This window comes from Beta vulgaris, chromosome 6 (genome assembly GCF_026745355.1).
Source record: "Beta vulgaris subsp. vulgaris cultivar EL10 chromosome 6, EL10.2, whole genome shotgun sequence".
Lineage (NCBI taxonomy): Eukaryota > Viridiplantae > Streptophyta > Magnoliopsida > Caryophyllales > Amaranthaceae > Beta > Beta vulgaris.
In genome coordinates this window covers 18,589,642-18,609,643 of record NC_079207.1, presented here as the reverse complement: position 1 = coordinate 18,609,643, position 20,002 = coordinate 18,589,642, and the positions used below count along the sequence as shown (strand labels likewise).

The window sequence follows — 20,002 nt, the reverse complement described above, 5'->3', positions numbered from 1 at the left end:
TTTTCCTTTTTCCCTCTCTTAAATCTTGCATGCAAGACCTGATCCTTACTCTATATATGTAGGTGCATACTGGGAAGGGAAAAAATTGAGCTTTAGGGGCAAAGAAGTTCAAGAAATAGGGTTATCTTCTTCACTAAAATAATAGTAAGTATGTTGAATGTTTTGGGTCAATTAAGGTACTTTCTTCGGGTATTTTCTTATAAAATTTTGTGTGAATGTAACTTTGTCTTTTAGGATCCTAAGGAAGTTAGAATCACAACAACTTAAGGAGAAGAAGAAGTTGGGTTTCACTCTTTAGAAGCTAAGGTACACAAAATCAATCCTCTTTAAGAACTAGTTTAGTGTGAATTGTTGGTAAACCCTTAAGAATGATTTTGAGGATGTAATTTCTTGGGTTTGGATGATTATTAGCTACTGCATATTACTATTAAATAGGTGTAACCATTGCATGTTAAGGAAACAAATGAAAGTTGTGTTCTTTTCCTATACTAGAAACTAGTTAAGTGTGTTTAATCGATTTTTCGTAAGAATTTGTGTGTACTTGTATTTTGGATGGTGTTGGCTTGATTGGGCAGTAGATTAGATGGTGATTAAGAGGTTGCATGTATATGTGTTAATGGTTAAAAAGTTTCCTTTTTTAGTAGTTGAATTCTTACACTAAGGGTGCGTTCTCCTCAACTTAAAAAATTAAGCTTCAGGTCCAATAAGTTCAGATAAGTTGCAATAAGGTCCAATAAGGGCAATAAGTTCCAATAAGTTCTAATAAGTTCCAATAAGTTACAATTAGGTGCAATAAGTGCCAATCAGGTGCAATAAGTTCCAATCAGGTCTAATAAGGTCCAATAAGTTCCAATCAGGTCTAATAAGGTCCAATAAGGTCCAAATTGTCAATGTTCAATAAACATTTGTATTATTGTCCATTATTTTATTATTCATAATTTCATATCACTAATAGTTGGTTATGTTATTATTAGAATTTTAACTAAAGTACCACAATGATTATATAGTATTATACTTGTATTAGTGTCTACTATTCTATTAAATATTTGTATTATTGTCCATTATTTTATTATTCATATTACTATTAGCTGATTATGTTATTATTAGAATTTTTTTATTAAAGTACCACAATGTATAGTATTAGACTTGTATTATTGTCTATTATTTGATTATTCATATTACTATTAGCTGATTATATTATTATTAAATAATATTAGCTGATTTTTTCTCTTTTTTTTTCTTTTTTTCTTCCTCCTTAATAATAATGCATAATATGTAATTGGGTACAAGTAACAAGTGAGATATGAAAGTAGAGTGAGAGATAAGGCGTTAATGCATTCTACTACCTTCACATAAATGAAAGTGGTGTGAGAATTTTTCATATGTGCCAATTTTAACTTGTTAGCAATAAATGTTAATCAACTTTTTATTTTCTACCAGTGCTTCATAAAATCAAAACAAGATTATTAGATATATTAGTGGTGAAAGTTATGTATAGGCAACTATATAAATAGTAAAAAAAATTTTGTTAAATTAATTATCATAAGTGATAATTAATAATCATTATTTTTTTAAAGGACGAATTTTAATAATTATTATTACTTCATAATAAATTTTGAGGGGTAGTATTTATCTTAGGGGTAATATTTATGTTATTAATGGTCAATTTTTTTGTCTAATAAGGTCAAATAAGTTTCAATCAGGTCCAATAAGGTCTAATAAGTTTCAATCAGGTCCAACAAGGTCTAATAAGTTTCAATCAGGGCCAATAAGGTCTAATAAGTTTCAATCAGGTCAATAAGTTCCAATAAGTTTCAATCAGGTTCAATCAGGTCCAATAAGTTGAATCATATCCAATCAGGTTTAATAAGTTCAGTTCAGGTTCAATAAGTTCAGTTCAGATAAGTTCAGGGCCAATAAGTTAAAGAGAACGCACCCTAAATGTATGGGTGATAAAAACAACTTTTGTTTTAGGATTTCAATAAGGAAATTCCTATTGAATTGTGGGAAAATGCTTTGAAATTTTTACAAGGAAATCTTGATATTGGAATATTGTATTTCATTAGTGGATATTGTTAAAAGTTGTTTTCTCATTCCTTAACACACTAAATGTGGGGCAAAACACTTAAAAACTACGTTTTAATTAAGGACGAACTATGCTTGATTTCCTAGAAAGTTTTTTTTTAAATAATTTCTCCAAGTAATTGAAAACTTACATTAGGTTGGAGACTTAATAACTTATATTATTAAGGGTTAATCTCAAGATAAGGATTTGTTCAAAAGAAATCTTCTTTTAAAGTCCCAAGCTTCTTTTTTACTCATGTTACTTCAAATTTCACTTTATAAGTTTGAGTTGCATTGTTAGAGTGATTTTATAAGTTTATTTTTGCACCTCACAAATCATGTAACTACTGTCCTAAGTCTTCGAAACCATCCTTATCAAGGTTTTGGAAAGATTTTACACTTGGAAACGGAACACATTCTAAAAATAAAAAATAGTTTTTATTTTTATATTGATGACGTGTTTGGATTTAACTAACAACATGTTCTTTGTTATATCAATAAATTGTTTTTTTTTATTATAAATAAACCTATAAATATATATAATCATATGATCTTGAACAATGTTTTTTTAAATATTCTTCTTATATCGTTGTCATATTCTATATAAACTTTGTTTTAAAAGATAAGTGAAATTCCTTGTGGGAAAATTTTTGAACGTGATGCCAACACCATTAGGTTATCACATGCTACTCATGTCTTATATAAATTAGTAATGTATACTTTATTTTCTTCTGCCAAAATTGTTTTAAAAATCAACATCATATACTAGTATCATGTTCATTACAGTACAACATCAAAAAGAATATCACACATCAAAGTTGTTAATTAGAAGAAATACAAAAAAGAACACGTACAAATGCCAAAAGAACATTCTTCTTCTTGAACACAAATATTTCAAATAGTGATATCAATGACATACATAATAATAGCAACGATATTAATAATAATTACCAAAATTAATAATTAATAAGTACACCAACAATAATAATAATAATAATCCTTTTGAACAAAAGTACTAGTTGGTAATATTATTAATAATAGTAGTCGTATAAAGTAATATTAATAATAGTAATAATAAAATAACAATAATAATAATAATAATAATAATAATAATAATAATAATAATAATAATATAATAATAATATCATTAGAAATCATAATAATCATCATAATAATAAGTTTTTAGATATAAGCATAATCCGAACTTATTTGATCTGAACTTATTTTTTCTGATTTAATCTAATTTGATCTGAAATAAGTAAAAATAAGATGAATTGAACATAGCCTTAATCGTGTCATACCACAATTCCACCATCTTATATGGGACAATTTTTAATTTTCCCTTATAGATTGAACAAACTTTTTTTTCTTATTTATTTATCTACTAACAGTGCTCTTATTGCTAACCCACCCTCTTATTAATCACTATCCCCTATCCCCTTTCCCCTATCCCTCATATCAAAATCAAATGCACCATGAGATAATATTGAAGATTGTTCACTTTACTTGAACTTATTTAAATTAAGCTTTAATTATCTGATTGGATATGATCAATCCTAATTTTATCTTATATTTTTACTTGTTTGAATTTAATCAAACCTAAATAAACTTATCAAATTAAACATAAACTTTTTCCATACGTCCCATAATACAATACTTGTTTTTTTACACGATCTCCAAGATATACCATTAACCTTCAATATCTTCAATTTCGTATTAATAAAAAATATAAAAACTTGATATTATAAAGTAAATATGGAGACAAACCTAACAAGATACTACATGAGTATTATTTTTATATATTAATGAGCATATTTGCTCAAAATTTTTAAACTTTAACCTCTAGATAGAAATAAATCTATACAAATATATTAAAAAAAAACGTGCATAAACAAGTATGTTCCACGTGGCGCTCTCCCTAGGGAGTTTTAGTTCATGTACTACATGTACATAAAAAAAATTAGAAATTGCATAGTATAGGGTTTGATCTAGAGACTTCAAATGCATATACTAAAGTCTTAACCACTAGGCTAAGTTGTATTTAGTGTTATTAGCATAAAGTATTATATTAATAAATGAAAATTTTCTTACCCGGAACATAACTCGCACCTAATAACTAGTACTATATTATAAGATGGATTGAATTTCTTTTAAGAGAAAGGAGCGCGTCCTAAAAGATTTTGATTCTCCTCATCGTACTATTGACTATTGAGTATTGAATATGGTTACATGGGTGGAGAAAATGGTTAGTCTTAACTCTTAAAGAGCACATGGCCTCAATCTTAAAGATTCCAATTCTCCAACTACTTGAAAGACAATGTGATCAGAAACTGAATGGAAAATTAGTTGGGCGGGCCTTTAGTATTTACTTCCGGTATTAGATGCTAGTTAGTCCCTATGACCCATAATATAGTTGTCGATTTTATTTTTTCACAGAATTAAGGTAAGTTAAATCTGAAAAGGATAGTAACGATTTTTTGTTTATTTAAATAAATGTTGTATGAAAAAAATATAATTTTAGGAGAGAGAATGAAGAATAATTGGTGAAAGAGCATTAATTATAACACTTGGGTTGAATAAACAAAACAAAAAACTAATTTCAAGAACCCAATAAGGGGGTGTTTGGTTCATATAGTGATATGGGTGGAATCATAAATGAAATCAAGGTGGTATAAGTTTGTAACTTGATACCTGATACTATGTTTTTGGTTATATTTGGGAATGAAATTTTTTCTTCTATTTAATACCTAGAGGTATTGGTATGAGCGAACCCCCCCTCCCCCTTGGGTTCCTAAACCGGTAAAACCCATATCTTATGTGTTTGAGTATGGGCTTTAAATCTATCAAATCATTAAACAAACACTAGGTATTGGTTTTGCTCATTCTAAACTCATACCTCATAATCATATGAACGAAACACTCCCTAAATGATGGAGATATAGTTTTCCTAGGTAAATTATGGAATAATGTGAAGCTAAATATAGAAACGATAACTATTTTTTGGAATACCCAAAATGAAAATAGAAACTATATTTTGAGACAGAAGGAGTAGTAGGTGCTAGGTAAATTATATATATTGATTTTAACCATATTTTTTTCGAATATATATAAAAAATTAATAACGTGAAATATTTTTTTGATTAGTCTCAGTTATATTTTCATAATGTCGTCTAATTTTTACAATTCTCATCTAATTAAATAAATTAAAAATTATGCAGTGATAAGCGTGAAAGTCAAACAATTGTATTTGATTTATGGAGGAAGTATGATTTTCATCATTTCCCCAAATAATTTTTCTTTTAGTGCAATCATGGAGAAAGAGAACGTCTTGGAGTAGTGGTTAAGATTTTGAGGTGCTGTGAACGATAGGTCACAGGTTCGAAACCTCCCTCCCTTTCTTTGTATGTTGTACTGCATTCGTGGCTCATATGGATAAAAAATGGAGAAAGAAAACATTGTCAAAGAAGGGGATGCGGGAAGTGTGGAAAGAGACTAATACATATGGAGTAAGGGATGGGGAGGGTATGGGAAGGGAGAGGCCCAGGAAGGTATGGGAGAAATGTTTTGAACTAAATTTTTGGAGATCTAATCAAGATGTGGCCCTTGACATTTTGGATCATATTGATAATTGTTATTTCAAGTATTATTTCAAGTACTTTTAAAGATCAAACATGATATAAATATTCACCAAGCCTGCTTCCCCGAAGAAACAAACAGTTTCTTTATCAATGCCTTTACTATTTAAAGGAACATGTTCTTTATAACAACGTGAACCATACCCAATATAGATCATATTGATAATTGTTATTCCAATTCTTTCTAATTGTCAAATGATGGGGTACTTTGAAATCCTTGTACTCTTGTTTTCCTTTGTTCTCCTTTGTTACCTCCTTCTTCTTCACGACAAAACTGGCCTCCCAACTAATTGGCCTCTTCTTGGAATGTTACCTGCCCTTCTCAAAAACATACACAGAATTCACAACTTTCTTATTGAAATTTTTGAGAAATCTCATTTGACCTTTCTTTTTGATGGTCCATGGTTCACCAACATGCAAATTCTACTAACCATTGATCCTGCCAATATTCACTATGTGATGAGCAAGAACTTTGGAAATTATCCCAAAGGAACCAAGTTTAATGAAATGTTTGATGTTCTTGGAGATGGGATCTTCAATGCAGACTTTTTGGTGTGGCAATACCATCGCAAAATGGCTCAATATTTCCTTGGTCACCCAAAGTTCCATCATTTTTTGGTTAAGAGAACTAGAGAAAAGCTTGAAAATGGACTTATCCCAGTCCTTGACCATGTCTCTCTACATGGTATCGAAGTCGACTTGCAAGATTTGTTTGCAAGATTCACGTTTGATGTTGGATGTACTATCATGATGGACCATGATCCCAAATCCCTCGTCGTCGATCTGCCTACCAATGCATCCTCCAAGGCCTTGGATGATGTTGAAGAGGCAATCTTCCATCGCCATGTTGTGCCAACCTTTGTTTGGAAACTGCAAAGGTGGTTAAATGTTGGAAAAGAGTACAAGTACATAAAAGCTTGGAAAACCCTTGATAGTTTCATCTACCAGTGCATAGCCGAGAAGAGAAAAGAAGTTTGTAGTAAGGTACAACAACCATCAGAAGAAAATGAGGTTTGTACTGATCTATTAACATTATATATTAAAGAAGATGAAAGCGATAAATATCCAACTATATTAAGTAATAATCAACGAGATAAGTTTATAAGGGATACAGTTTTGACAAATTTCATAGCAGGACGAGACGCAATTAGTATAACACTTTCTTGGTTCTTTTACCTCCTTTCAGTAAATCCACTAGTTGCTTCTAGGATTAAAAAGGAACTAGATAGTGTAATGATAGATTGGAGAAACTTCAAAGAGGCGAATAGTAAACTAGTTTATCTTCATGGTGCATTGTGTGAAACTTTAAGATTATATGCTCCGGTCGCATTCGAGGCCAAGGCCCCTATGGATCCAGATATACTCCCAAGTGGTCACCGAGTGAATCCGAACATGCAAATTATATTCAATTTGTACGCGATGGGAAGGATGAAATCTATATGGGGAGATGATTGTAATGAGTTCAAGCCAGAGAGATGGATTTCAGCACAAGGAAATATTAGGCATGAGCCATCGTACAAATTTTTTGTGTTTAACGCAGGACCAAGGACTTGTCTAGGAAAAGAAATGGCGTTTACCCAAATGAAGGTTGTTGCTGCAACCATGATCCAAAAGTATGTTATAGAAGTGGTAGACGAGCGTCAAGTTATTCCTAATATGTCTATATTCCTTCGCATGAAGCATGGATTTAAGGTTAGGATACTTCGTTCGAAGTGATATAATGTCTCATTAGTTAAGGTACTCAACGGGACGGGGTAGTACTTTTAATGGATGTTTATCTAGTATTGGAGTCATTCTATTTGTAATGTATTTTTTCTTTTTTCACGATAGAAAGAAAAGAAAAAAAAACATAAAATCATCATAGCTTGTCAAAATTACCTATATATCTTCATTTAACAAAATACATGATGGATAGAAGTATTACGTCATAATATGTAATACATGTTTTGTTAATATCAATATATACTCATCTTTTCGACGTTACTTATTTTCTCTCATAATTCGTATAACAAGATTTTCTTTCGGATTGAATATGATTTTTTTCAAGGAAGAATATGTCATTGCCTGCAAAGACACATATTGGACATATAAACATTGTTGTTAAAATCCCGATCCGAATCTTACGATTCTACGATTTTACGATCCTGGAGGACCTCACCGATCCCGATCCTACGTAGGATCTTAATTTTGTAGGATCTTTCGATCCTGCTCAACCACAAAAAATCACATGGTAGGATCTTAACACGATTCTACGATCCTACGACTCTACGATCCGATCCTACCATATAAAAATCATAAAGTAATTTCACATATTATATTTCTCCTATTAGATTTTGATCGCATGTTACTTCAATCTTATTGTATTGAAAAATTATCATCATTTGCTAACTAAGAAAATCATTATTAATATGTGTAAATTTTTAACATGAGGTTCTCACCATATTTTAGTATAATTATCTCTATTTCACCGAATTATAGGATCTTACGATCCTACAATCCGATCCCACCGATTCGATTCTACCAGCTCCTACGATCCAAAGTAGGATCCCGATCCTGATAACATTGCATATAAATATATTAATCTTCATTACTACCAGCAACATCGTTTAGTTACAACTTACAAGAATAGCGGGATAACAGGAATAAGGTTGTACTTTTCAAAAAGAAAAAAAAATGACAGAGACGAGGTCAAGCAATATTTAACATGATTTATATCAAGGGTTAATATTGTTTCAAATATACGAGGTAGAGTTTTTTCCAACTCTACTGGATCCAAACCATGTTATGTTGATAGTAAGCATGCATGCAGCCCCCATAAGCAATTTGTGCTAGTCGAGCCAATTTTCAAATTATGTTTGTGAAAATAAAGTTGAAACTGAAACCATATTTTCTATTGTTGGGTTTTCCAATATGCGAGTGGCCTAAGCCTCAAAGGCACGTTTTAAGTTTAAGGTTTGATTATGGGAAGTTTGTGGGCAAAGTAAGAACTTAAGAAGAAACAGTAGCGCCTCCTCCTTGCGCTGAAGAAATGGCATAGGAAGCAGTAGGCTCCGAGGACCCGTTCCGGCCACGTTTAGGCTCAATTTCAACAATTTTTTTATTGCTTCTTTCGTGATAGATTTTCTTATTAATTTATATTATAAGCTTTATATATAATTGTGATATCTCGAAAATTAAAATTTTGATTAATTAAATAATTTTAAAATAATTATTAAACCTAGCTATTACAATTTTAAACATAAGATAACTTGGAATTTAGTAATGAAGTATAAATTATAAACTCACTTTACAATTTGAGCTACTAAAATTAAATTAAGAAAAACACATGCAAACAAACAACAAGGGGATTTTACCAATTGTTTAATCCATGGAGTGCAGAAAGACTAGACCATTAGGTGTACCCATTGTTTAACCCATTGTTCAAAAAATAATCTCCTCCTCTCTTCTGCTTCCTTCTTCTCTCACATGGAGTCCTCATCTCCTCTTCACATAATCAAGATTTATGATGAAAACTCATTAAGTCTTCACAGGGTCGTCTTGAAGATTTTGAGGTCCCAGATCTAATATGAAATTTGGACCCCTAAATTTATAGAAAATAAAGATGGAAGGTTAGAGTTCTAAAGATGAAAAGTTGAAAATCTAAAGATAAATCATTAGCAAATTTATTAAGGGTGGGAATCAAGGGTGATTTTTTCGAATATGAAGTAAACTTTTTAAAATAATATATTTTGGAGCCTTTATAATGTTGGGGTCCCTGTGTTGTTGGGCTTCTTGCACACCCTCATCTACCCCTCTGAGTCTTCAAATGTCAGATTTTGCCAATGCTCAATCCATTGTTTCATGCCTCTTGGTCTATAAACCCCACAAAAAATTCCTACACAGAAACCCATTCTTTTTCTCTCTTCTCCCCCATTACTTCTTGATAGAATATGTTTATATTTGTATATAATATATTATTTGTATACAAATATAAATTAACATATTCTATCACTCCTCCCTCCTCCTCGGCGGCTCCCCTACTCCATCCCTTTCTTCTCTCGCTGCCCCACCGTGTTTTCCCCTTCCGCTGCTCTCTCTCCCTCCTCCTCTGTTCTCATTTACCACCGCACGGATTTTTTTTAGAAGATATCCCCAAAAAATGAGATTATTAAAAAATAATTTCAATAAGTTGGATGAATTAAATTCAACAAATTGGCTAAAAGTTATATTATCAGAATTTTTTTCCAAAAAATAGAAGACTTGCTTATTTTGGGATTAAACGGAGAAGACTCAACCTTTTTTATATAGTACGAGTCATATAATTTTGAATAATCAAATACCTTATACTTTTAAGGAAAAATTAATTTTAATAATTCAACATTCAGTTGGTTTGCTGAATTTAATCCCATATACTTCCTCCGTTTCGATTTAATCGCAATAATTCACTTTTCACGCTTGTCGAGACATAACTTTGACGGTTAATATCTACTATAATATATATGTAAAAATTATAAAAATTTAATATTACGAGAGTATTTAACGAGACGTATCTAACAAGATCTCAGTTGACTATATTTTTCATTATGTTTAAAGTTCAAATCTTAGTCAAAGTACATATTGTGAATAGTGCAAAATGTTGACTATTGCGATTAATTCGAAACGGATGAAGTATTGATTATCTGAACTTCTATTCATCGTCCTGAAATTACTTAAAATCGCCCCAACTACCATGTAAATGTACCATTACAATCAATACCTCCAAATCACTAACCACCAATCAATACCTCCAAATCCACTGACCACCAATCAATACCTCCAAATCCACTGACGATTACCACCGACGATAATAATGTCTTCCGACGACGTAATTTTTTTTCGGCTAGATAATTTTTTTAAACTAATTCCATCGGCTAACGTGTCAACAACATCTGGCATGGACGTTGCATCCATGGACACAACGTCCAAGCCAGACGTTGTGGACACAACTTCTTGGACAAACATTGTGTCCATGGACACAACTTCCATGACACATGTTGTGTCCATAGACACAACGTGTGTCCTGAAATGTGTCCATGGATACAACGTTAAGACTATAAGTTGTGTCCCATGGACACAACGTCCAGGCCACACGTTGTGTCCGAGAAATTCATTAAAAGAAATTACTTTGTCAGATTTTGTGCTGGTCAGAATTTTGTGTTTGTCGGTGTTGATCATCGGTGGTGATGGCAAAGATGAGAGAGAATATGAATTAGAAGAGGAGTTAAGTTGGAGTAAAAAATCTAAAAAAATATTGTAAGGATATAATAGTACTTTTAGAGAAGAGTTGGGGCGATTTTAAGTAATTTGGGGGAACTGTTTAACAATCCTCATCGATTAGTAATATTCCATTTTTTGGGATAGCTTTTTAAAACAATAATAACCCCCAAATGTTTGCCAAACTAAATTAAATGTGGTCCCCTAACAATTCGGATATCCAACTCCTGAATTCATCATATTCTATGTAGATTGATTCTAATTTGGAAATCATCATACACAAAGATTAGAAAATACTTCCTCCGTTTCACAATAAGTGAAACACAAAGAAAGTGGAGAGTTATCAAGAAATTTAAAGAGAGAAAGTTGGGACCACAATAAAGTAGAGTGAAGAAGTATTGAAATTGTGGTCCCCTCTTACTTTTTGGTGGTATATTTGTAATAAGAGTTAACTTTTTTTACTATTTGGAGCTTGGTTTCACTTATTGTGATTATTCCAAATAAGAAACGTGTTTTACTTATTGTGAAACGGAGGAAGTACTTGTTAATGTGGCAAAATTTAGGGGTTCATGTCCAAAGATGAGTTTAATAGGTACATCATATTCTATGTAGATTGGTGTTAATGGAAAGTTGGATTCCACTATGTATTTAATTTTACGGTTTTTTCACCATATACCCCTGACAAATTTTTTTTTGCACCGTATACCCTTTCAAGTTTCCAAATTCATCATATACCCCTCACTTTTTGAAAAATACATCAACTTACCTTTAATGACTAACGACGTTAACGTCCGTTAGTCATTAACCCCTAATCTCCTCCTAACTCAAGTTAACTAACCTAAACCTTAACCCCCTTTAGCTAATTAATCCTAAACCCTATCCTAATCTTCCCTCTAACCCTAAACCTACCCTAACCACCCACCACCCCTCCCCCCCACCCCAGCCGCAACCCCCCTTTTCCCCGGCAACCTCACCCCCTCCCCTTTCCCCGGCAACCCCGCCCCCTCCCCTTTCTCCGGCAAACCCGCCCCTCCCATTGCCCGACAACCGACACACCAACGACCGACGACTGAATCCTCAAAGACAGGTGTAGATTAGAACGCCGACGGGATTCCCCACGACTGTTGCTCCACCGACGAACGCCTAAATCCTTTAACAGAGACCGACGATCCCCCCCTCCAATAGAGATCGACGACCGCGTAAATCCTCGAACACAGACCGACAAACTCGTGAATCCTCGAACAGAAATCCGGTGGGGTGGGGTTTACAATTGCGAAAATCCGGTGGAGTGGGGTGGGTGCGAAAATCCGGTACGCGTGAATCCTCGAACACAGATCGACGAACTCGTGAATCCTCGAACAGAAATCCGGTGGGGTGGGGTTTACAGTTGCGAAAATCCGATGGAGTGGGGTGGGTGCGAAAAATCCGGTGTGGTGGGGTTTACAGTTGCGAAAATCCGGTGGAGTGGGGTGGGTGCGAAAAATCTGGTGGGGTGGGGTTTACAGTTGCGAAAATCCGGTGGAGTGGGGTGGGTGCGAAAAATCTGGTGGGGTGGGGGTGGGGTGGGGGTGGGGTGGTTGCGGGGGTGGGGGTGGTGGGCTGGCGAGGTTGCGGCTGGGGTGGTGGGCTGGTGGGGCTGGGGTAGTTGGGGGTGGTGGGCTGGGGGTGGGTAGTGGGCTTTTAGGGTTAGTTAGGTTTTTAAGGTTTGTTATTATTTTTAGGGTTATTTAGGGTTTAGGGTTAGGGTAGTTAATTAGAATTAGGAGAGGATTAGGACCTAATGACTAACGGAAGTCTAACGCCGTTAGTCATTAAGGGTAAGTTGATGTATTTTTCAAAAAGTGAGGGGTATATGATGAATTTGGAAACTTGAAAGGGTATACGGTGCAAAAAAATTTTTTGTCAAGGGTATATGATGAAAAAACCGTTAATTTTATTAGGGTGATTTTATCGCTCATACTAAACTCCAAACTTCAAAATGTATCAAATCATCTTTTCACTACTTTTAAATTTTACAGAATTAATTCATACTTATTCTAATTTTATACTTTATCTCTCAAACTATTTTCATATTCACCCCCACCAAAAAGAAGACATATGATATTTTTTTATCGGCCACAAAAATGTCCTTTACATGATAAGAGTCATAAATATCATAACCAACCCATGACTTTCCTTGGGGTATAAATATCGCGCGTCTCTACGCGAGTCTTAGAGGGAGTCTTAGGATGAGTCTTGACAAGACTCAATGATATTGTTGCAAGAAGAAGCAAGGAGTTTTGACCTAGGTTTTGTTATTCAAGACTCCACCATGCAACTGATAAATAAGATACCCACTAAAAACATACCACCTGTCCCCTCTTTTATAAAATACTGTATTTTACATTTAATTAATTATTTATTGATAATTATCTAAATTTATTACATTTTCATAATATAATGTTATTGAAATAAAAAAATAGAATGCATAAAATAAAGCTAAACTAGTGTGGAAAAAGGCTATGTTTGATTGAAATGGAGCTGAAACTGATTAGTTAGCATCTGCTACTGTTAAAGTGCTAAAACTGATAAGCTAGCTGATTGCATAACCTGTTTGGTAAACTTATTTATGACTGTAACTGAAATATCTTTTTAGGCTTAAAAAATAAAAGAAAAATATCTTTTTAGACTTAAAAAGATAAAAAGAAAATTAAAAAATTAAAAAATTTCAGCACCTAATCTCATACGGTATATTTTACTCCAATTCAATTTCAGTCAAGTTTTGGACTTAAATTTTATTTAAGTTTCTCTACCAAACACCACTAGTCATATAAGGTGACTTAAAATTGTAGTACCTTATCATTTAAGTCACCTGAAATGTTTTTCCAACACAATAAAATTAAAATGAATCTAAAATAAGTATGTAGAATTAAAAAATAATAAAAAAATTAATGTGACACAATTTGAAATCTAGAGCTGAATCTCATATATTAACTCACCTTTATTGTTGCTGAAATATCACCGACTCTTGTTGAGTCTTGTCAAGACTCACTGCAAAACTTACATTAAGACCCGCGATATTCTCACTCTTTGTGGGTAGGCAATTTGTCCGGACTGTCATAACTCATCAAGGACCAACTAATTTTCAGATTATGTTCATGAAAGTAGTTGAAAATTTGATGACTGAATTAAACTCAGAATGTGTTTTGGTTTTTGCATATACGTGTGTGGGCCTAGAAACACGTTTTGCATTGTAAGCAAAGTAAGAAAAAACGGGAGCGGCATGGAGATGACTATGAGTTTGAGGAATGACGATGATGATAAGTTCCAAGATGGGTATTTATTATTTAAGATCATAAGATGAAGCCTCTGAATTTGGTTGGAGATTGGTCAAATACTCAAATTTGAGGAAATAGCTGTCAACTGTAATTCCTCCAAAACTTGCTCAATAGTTAACTCTTTTTAATTATTACTAGTTATTAGGTCAAGGCTATGCCATAGGTAAAAAACAATTTCATTTATTCATATAATATTTTATGATAATAACACTAAATACAACTTAGTCTAGTGGTTAAAACTTTGGTATATGTACTTGAGGTCTTACGATCAAATCCTATTTAATATATTTGTATAGATATTACTTCCTTCATCTCAAAATGTAATATGTTCTCATTTGCAATCTTTGGTATTTATAAGTAAATAGAATCTTCTAAATTCAACGAAAAGATATAGACCCTATTTGATAAAGAGAGGTTTAGGGTCAAATTAAAATTTTAAGTTCATATTAAAGGATTTGACTAATTAATTATCTAATTTGAATGTTTGGAAAAGATATAGGTCCTATTTTTACAATTCGATCTCATTTAATTAAATATATTAAAAATTATGTAGTAATAAGCGTGAAAGTCAAACAATTGTATTTGATGAGGAAGGAAGTATGATTTTCATCATTTCCCGAAATAATTTTTCTTTTAGTGCAATCACGAAGAAAGAGAACGTCTTGAAGTAGTGGTTAAGATTTTGAGGTGCTGTGAACGATAAGTCACAGGTTCGAAACCCCCTCCCTTTCTTTGTATATTATTGCACTGCATTCATGGCTCATATGGATAAAAAACGGAGAAAAAAAACATTGTCAAAGAAGGGGATGCGGGAAGCAAGTATGGAAAGAGACTAAGGTACATATGGAGTAAGGGATGGGAAGGGTATGGGAAGGGAGAGGCCCGGGAAGGTATGGGAGAAATGTTTTAAACTAAATTTTTGGAGATCTAATCAAGATGTGGTCCTTGAAATTTTGGATCCGGTTAACTAAGTAGCTTGGAGTATTATTTCAAGTACTTTTAAAGGTCAAACATGATATAAATATTCACCAAGCCTTGCTTCCCCAAAGAAACAAATAGTTTCTTTATCAATGCCTTTACTATTTAAAGGAACATGTTCTTTATAACAACGTGAACCATACCCAATATAGATCATATTGATAATTGTTATTCCAATTCTTTCTAATTGTCAAATGATGGGGTACTTTGAAATCCTTGTACTCTTGTTTTCCTTTGTTCTCCTTTGTTACCTCCTTCTTCTTCACGACAAAACTGGCCTCCCCTAATTGGCCTCTTCTTGGAATGTTACCTGCCCTTCTCAAAAACATACACAGAATTCACAACTTTCTTATTGAAATTTTTGAGAAATCTCATTTGACCTTTCTTTTTGATGGTCCATGGTTCACCAACATGCAAATTCTACTAACCATTGATCCTGCCAATATTCACCATGTGATGAGCAAGAACTTTGGAAATTATCCCAAAGGAACCAAATTTAATGAAATGTTTGATGTTCTTGGAGATGGGATCTTCAATGCAGACTTTTTGGTGTGGCAATACCATCGCAAAATGGCTCAATATTTCCTTGGTCACCCAAAGTTCCATCATTTTTTGGTTAAGAGAACTAGAGAAAAGCTTGAAAATGGACTTATCCCAGTCCTTGACCATGTCTCTCTACATGGTATCGAAGTCGACTTGCAAGATTTGTTTGCAAGATTCACGTTTGATGTTGGATGTACTATCATGATGGACCATGATCCCAAATCCCTCGTCGTCGATCTGCCTACAAATGCATCCTCCAAGGCCTTGGATGATGTTGAAGAGGCAATCTTCCATCGCCATGTTGTGCCAACCTTTGTTTGGAAACTGCAAAGGTGGTTAAATGTTGGAAAAGAGTACAAGTACAGAAAAGCTTGGGAAACCCTTGATAGTTTCATCTACCAGTGCATAGCCGAGAAGAGAAAAGAAGTTAGTAGTAAGGTACAACAACCATCAGAAGAAAATGAGGTTTGTACTGATCTATTAACATTATATATTAAAGAAGATGAAAGCGATAAATATCCAACTATATTAAGTAATAATCAACGAGATAAGTTTATAAGGGATACAGTTTTGACAAATTTCATAGCAGGACGAGACGCAATTAGTATAACACTTTCTTGGTTCTTTTACCTCCTTTCAGTAAATCCACTAGTTGCTTCTAGGATTAAAAAGGAACTAGATAGTGTAATGATAGATTGGAGAAACTTCAAAGAGGCGAATAGTAAACTAGTTTATCTTCATGGTGCACTGTGTGAAACTTTAAGATTATATGCTCCGGTCGCATTCGAGGCCAAGGCCCCTATGGAGCCAGATATACTCCCAAGTGGTCACCGAGTGAATCCGAACATGCAAATTATATTCAATTTGTACGCGATGGGAAGGATGAAATCTATATGGGGAGATGATTGTAATGAGTTCAAGCCAGAGAGATGGATTTCAGCACAAGGAAATATTAGGCATGAGCCATCGTACAAATTTTTGTGTTTAACGCAGGACCAAGGACTTGTCTAGGAAAAGAAATGGCGTTTACCCAAATGAAGGTTGTTGCTGCGACCATGATCCAAAAGTATGTTATAGAAGTGGTAGACGAGCGTCAAGTTATTCCTAATATGTCTATATTCCTTCGCATGAAGCATGGATTTAAGGTTAGGATACTTCGTTCGTAGTGATATAGTGTCTCATTAGTTAAGGTACTCAACGAGACGGGGTAGTACTTTTAATGGATGTTTATCTAGTATTGGAGTCATTCTATTTGTAATGTATTTTTCTTTTTTGACGACAGAAAGAAAAGAAAAAAAAGCCAACATCAAATCATCATAGCTTGTCAAAATTACCTATCTTCATTTAGCAAAATACATGATGGATAGAAGTATTACATCATAATATGTAATATATGTTTTGTTAATATCAATATATACTCATCTTTTCGACGTTACTTATTTTCTCTCATAATTCGTATAGCAAGAATTTCTTTTGGATTGAATATGATTTTTTTCAAGGAAGAATATGTCTTGCAAAGACACATATTGGAGATATAAATATATATAATCTTCATTACTACCAGCAACATCGTTTAGTTACAACTTACAAGAACAGCGGGATAACAGGAACGAAGTTGTAGTTTTTGGATTGAATATGACTATTTTTATATTCTTTTACTAATAAGAAATAGAAGATATCGTAGGTCAAAAGTACATCTTGAAAACCGTGTAAAATGAAATGTGAACTATATTTTGGGACGGAGAGAGTACTATGTTTAGCTTTTTTTTACTGTATATAGCTCAATAATTAAAATTGAATAAATATCATCTGATTGAAGGTAGGGCATGGACGGATGGTGCGGCTTGGGGGCTTAGTGGTGCTGCTGGTTGTAGATGGAGAAAGAGACAATCATGCATTATAGAAACAGGTTGGTGGTGCTCCGGTACGAGCTATGATGATTGACGGTCGACGTCGTGCAGCGGCTGGTGGTCGTGCAGTTATTGGTGGTTGTGCAGCGGCTGATGGTCGCCGGAGAGGGATGGAGTGTTGCTGGAGAGAGAGAGAAAAGGGAGGGGGGATGGCGTGAGAGAGCAGGGAGTTAGGGTTTTGTGTGGAAAACTGGAAATGAGTGTTAGAGCCGTTAGAGCCTAGAGGCTTAGATAGTTAGAGCAGTGTGCCCTTGCCAGCGCATTTAGTTTTTTTAAAAAATGGATCTAACGGGTCTAAAATTTTAGGAGATGAATCCGAATAAACTGATCCGGGTACACGAATTCAGATCGGATGTAGGATTCAATGCCATCCCTGGTCAAAAGGGATTTTATTTGATTTTTCTCAATGGATACATTATGAAAATCAAATTTTATAATTTTAATTAATATATATAATTGAAGATAACAATGATAAAAAACGAGCATTGCCAAACTTAAAAAGGACAAATGTCAATATTTTTTTAGGATGAATGGAGTAGTTAAATTTTGTATCGTTTAGTTTTTTTTTAAAATAGAAATTTCATTAATTGAAGGTCAAACGACATTGCAATAAGTATTAAAGAAAAACAAAATACAATCAAACAAAATCAAATTAACTTCTTCTTCAATAAAACAATAATGAACCACATCGAATATTATGACGTAGATCCCTTGTATTTACTATCTCAACCAACTATTAATGCAACCATCTACCATTAGTTTGGAGAAGAACATTTTTTATCTAACCATGTTGATTGCATCCGAGCTTTCAATATATTCATTTTGATAGTCTTGAACTTCAACCAATGAGAACAATTTCATTCTCATACCTACAAACAAACAAACTAGACTCATAACTCTCATAGGCACTAGTATAAAAAAGACCAAGGAGACCATATATAGGAGACTTGTTATGGTTACTAACCCATTTCTTAAACATAGCAAACTATTGATTATCCAAAATCAGTCTCTTATGTTAAATATTTGACTTATTGAAAAAGTTGTTGTAAGATAGGAGACTGTTTTCTCAGTAAAACTGGTTTCCTTGAAATATTTTAATTATTTAAAAAAAAATTCAACATAGTGTGCGTGCTATATATTCTTATTGTACACAAATTCTTATATGCGACCGGCCACACAGGAAGTTACAGGTGTGGCCGCGCGCGACACATTGACAATTCGTCAGCTCATTTTCAAATGGTCATATCTCACTTGTTTCTCATTGGAATCAAGCTTTTGACCAGGCGTTGGAAAGCTATCGAGTCAAATTATCATCTCAAACTTGAATCTTCCCAAAATATTAAGTATTCTGTGAGATATGATCTTTTGAAGTTGACTCTTATGTACAAACATTTATAAACAAATGGAGTTACTCTTATAAACAGATGAAGTAATTCTTATGACCAAATGGAGTTACTTGTATGAGTATGTGGTTACTTTCACTACAAGAATAACGCTCATCAACGACGGGAAATCTTGTTGTTAATGGAGCTTTTCTCGTCGCAGACGCCTTTTACGACGAGATTTCCGTCCCGTCGTCCCCGGTCGCAAAAGGCTCCGTCGCAAAAAAAATTACGACCAGTTTGGACGAGTCGTCGTCATTGATTTTTTACGACGAGGTGGAAAACTCGTCGCAAAACGTTGTGTATCTGCGACGAGATTACCTGACGCAATTCAGTTTTTAAAAATTCAAATGATTCTTTTTACGACCAGAATTTCTTGTCGTGAATCTCATTTTTTAAAGTCATTGTTGACGTAACTACGACTAATTTTCGGTCGCAATTATACTCTTGGAACTATTTCATTACACCACTAACGACCATAATTCTTGTCGCAATTCTTTTTCATGCATTTCTTGCGACACATTTTACGGCCATAATTCTTGTCGGTGTTCTTTTATTAAATGATTTTTATAGCACATTTTTACGTCCGCATTTGTTTCGTTTTTTGCCGGACCAAATTGTTACATTTTGCGCCCATTCTTGCTTTGCATTCACTATATTTACTTGTAAACCATATACCACTCACTCCGAATATCGTGATAAAACATAATTCATAAGTACATAGATGTCCAAACACAAGTACCAAATAACAAAAGTATCTACAATCTTAGCTAACGGTTCAATACGATAAAAAAGTCTAGAAAGTTTCACAAGCTAAAAAATCATAACTATTGTAATTCTTCCACATTGTAGAAAATGTATGACCCACAATGTTAGTCCATATCACTCCAACTCAAGCTTCATGTAAGGATCTCCTCCTCATGTCATTGTTATTATTAGTT

General features: G+C 33.5%; 2 protein-coding genes across 2 annotated transcripts; both read left to right on the top strand.

Moving 5' to 3' along the window:
• Positions 1-5,774: 5,774 nt before the first annotated feature.
• LOC104896220 (alkane hydroxylase MAH1) lies at positions 5,775-7,682 on the top strand. Its single transcript, XM_010682938.3, has one exon. The coding sequence runs from the start codon at positions 5,895-5,897 to the stop codon at positions 7,413-7,415; it is 1,521 nt and encodes a 506-aa protein (XP_010681240.3). The 5' UTR covers positions 5,775-5,894; the 3' UTR covers positions 7,416-7,682.
• Positions 7,683-15,118: 7,436 nt separating this feature from the next.
• LOC104896076 (alkane hydroxylase MAH1) lies at positions 15,119-17,099 on the top strand. The gene is given in 3 exon segments (XM_019249882.3): positions 15,119-15,509; positions 15,511-16,742; positions 16,745-17,099. Coding segments are annotated over 3 exon segments (1,512 nt in total). The 5' UTR covers positions 15,119-15,420; the 3' UTR covers positions 16,936-17,099.
• Positions 17,100-20,002: the final 2,903 nt, after the last annotated feature.

Coding starts and splice junctions, on each gene's coding strand:
- LOC104896220 (XM_010682938.3), top strand. CDS start 5,895: ATGATGGGGTACTTTGAAATCCTTGTACTCTTGTTTTCCTTTGTTCTC.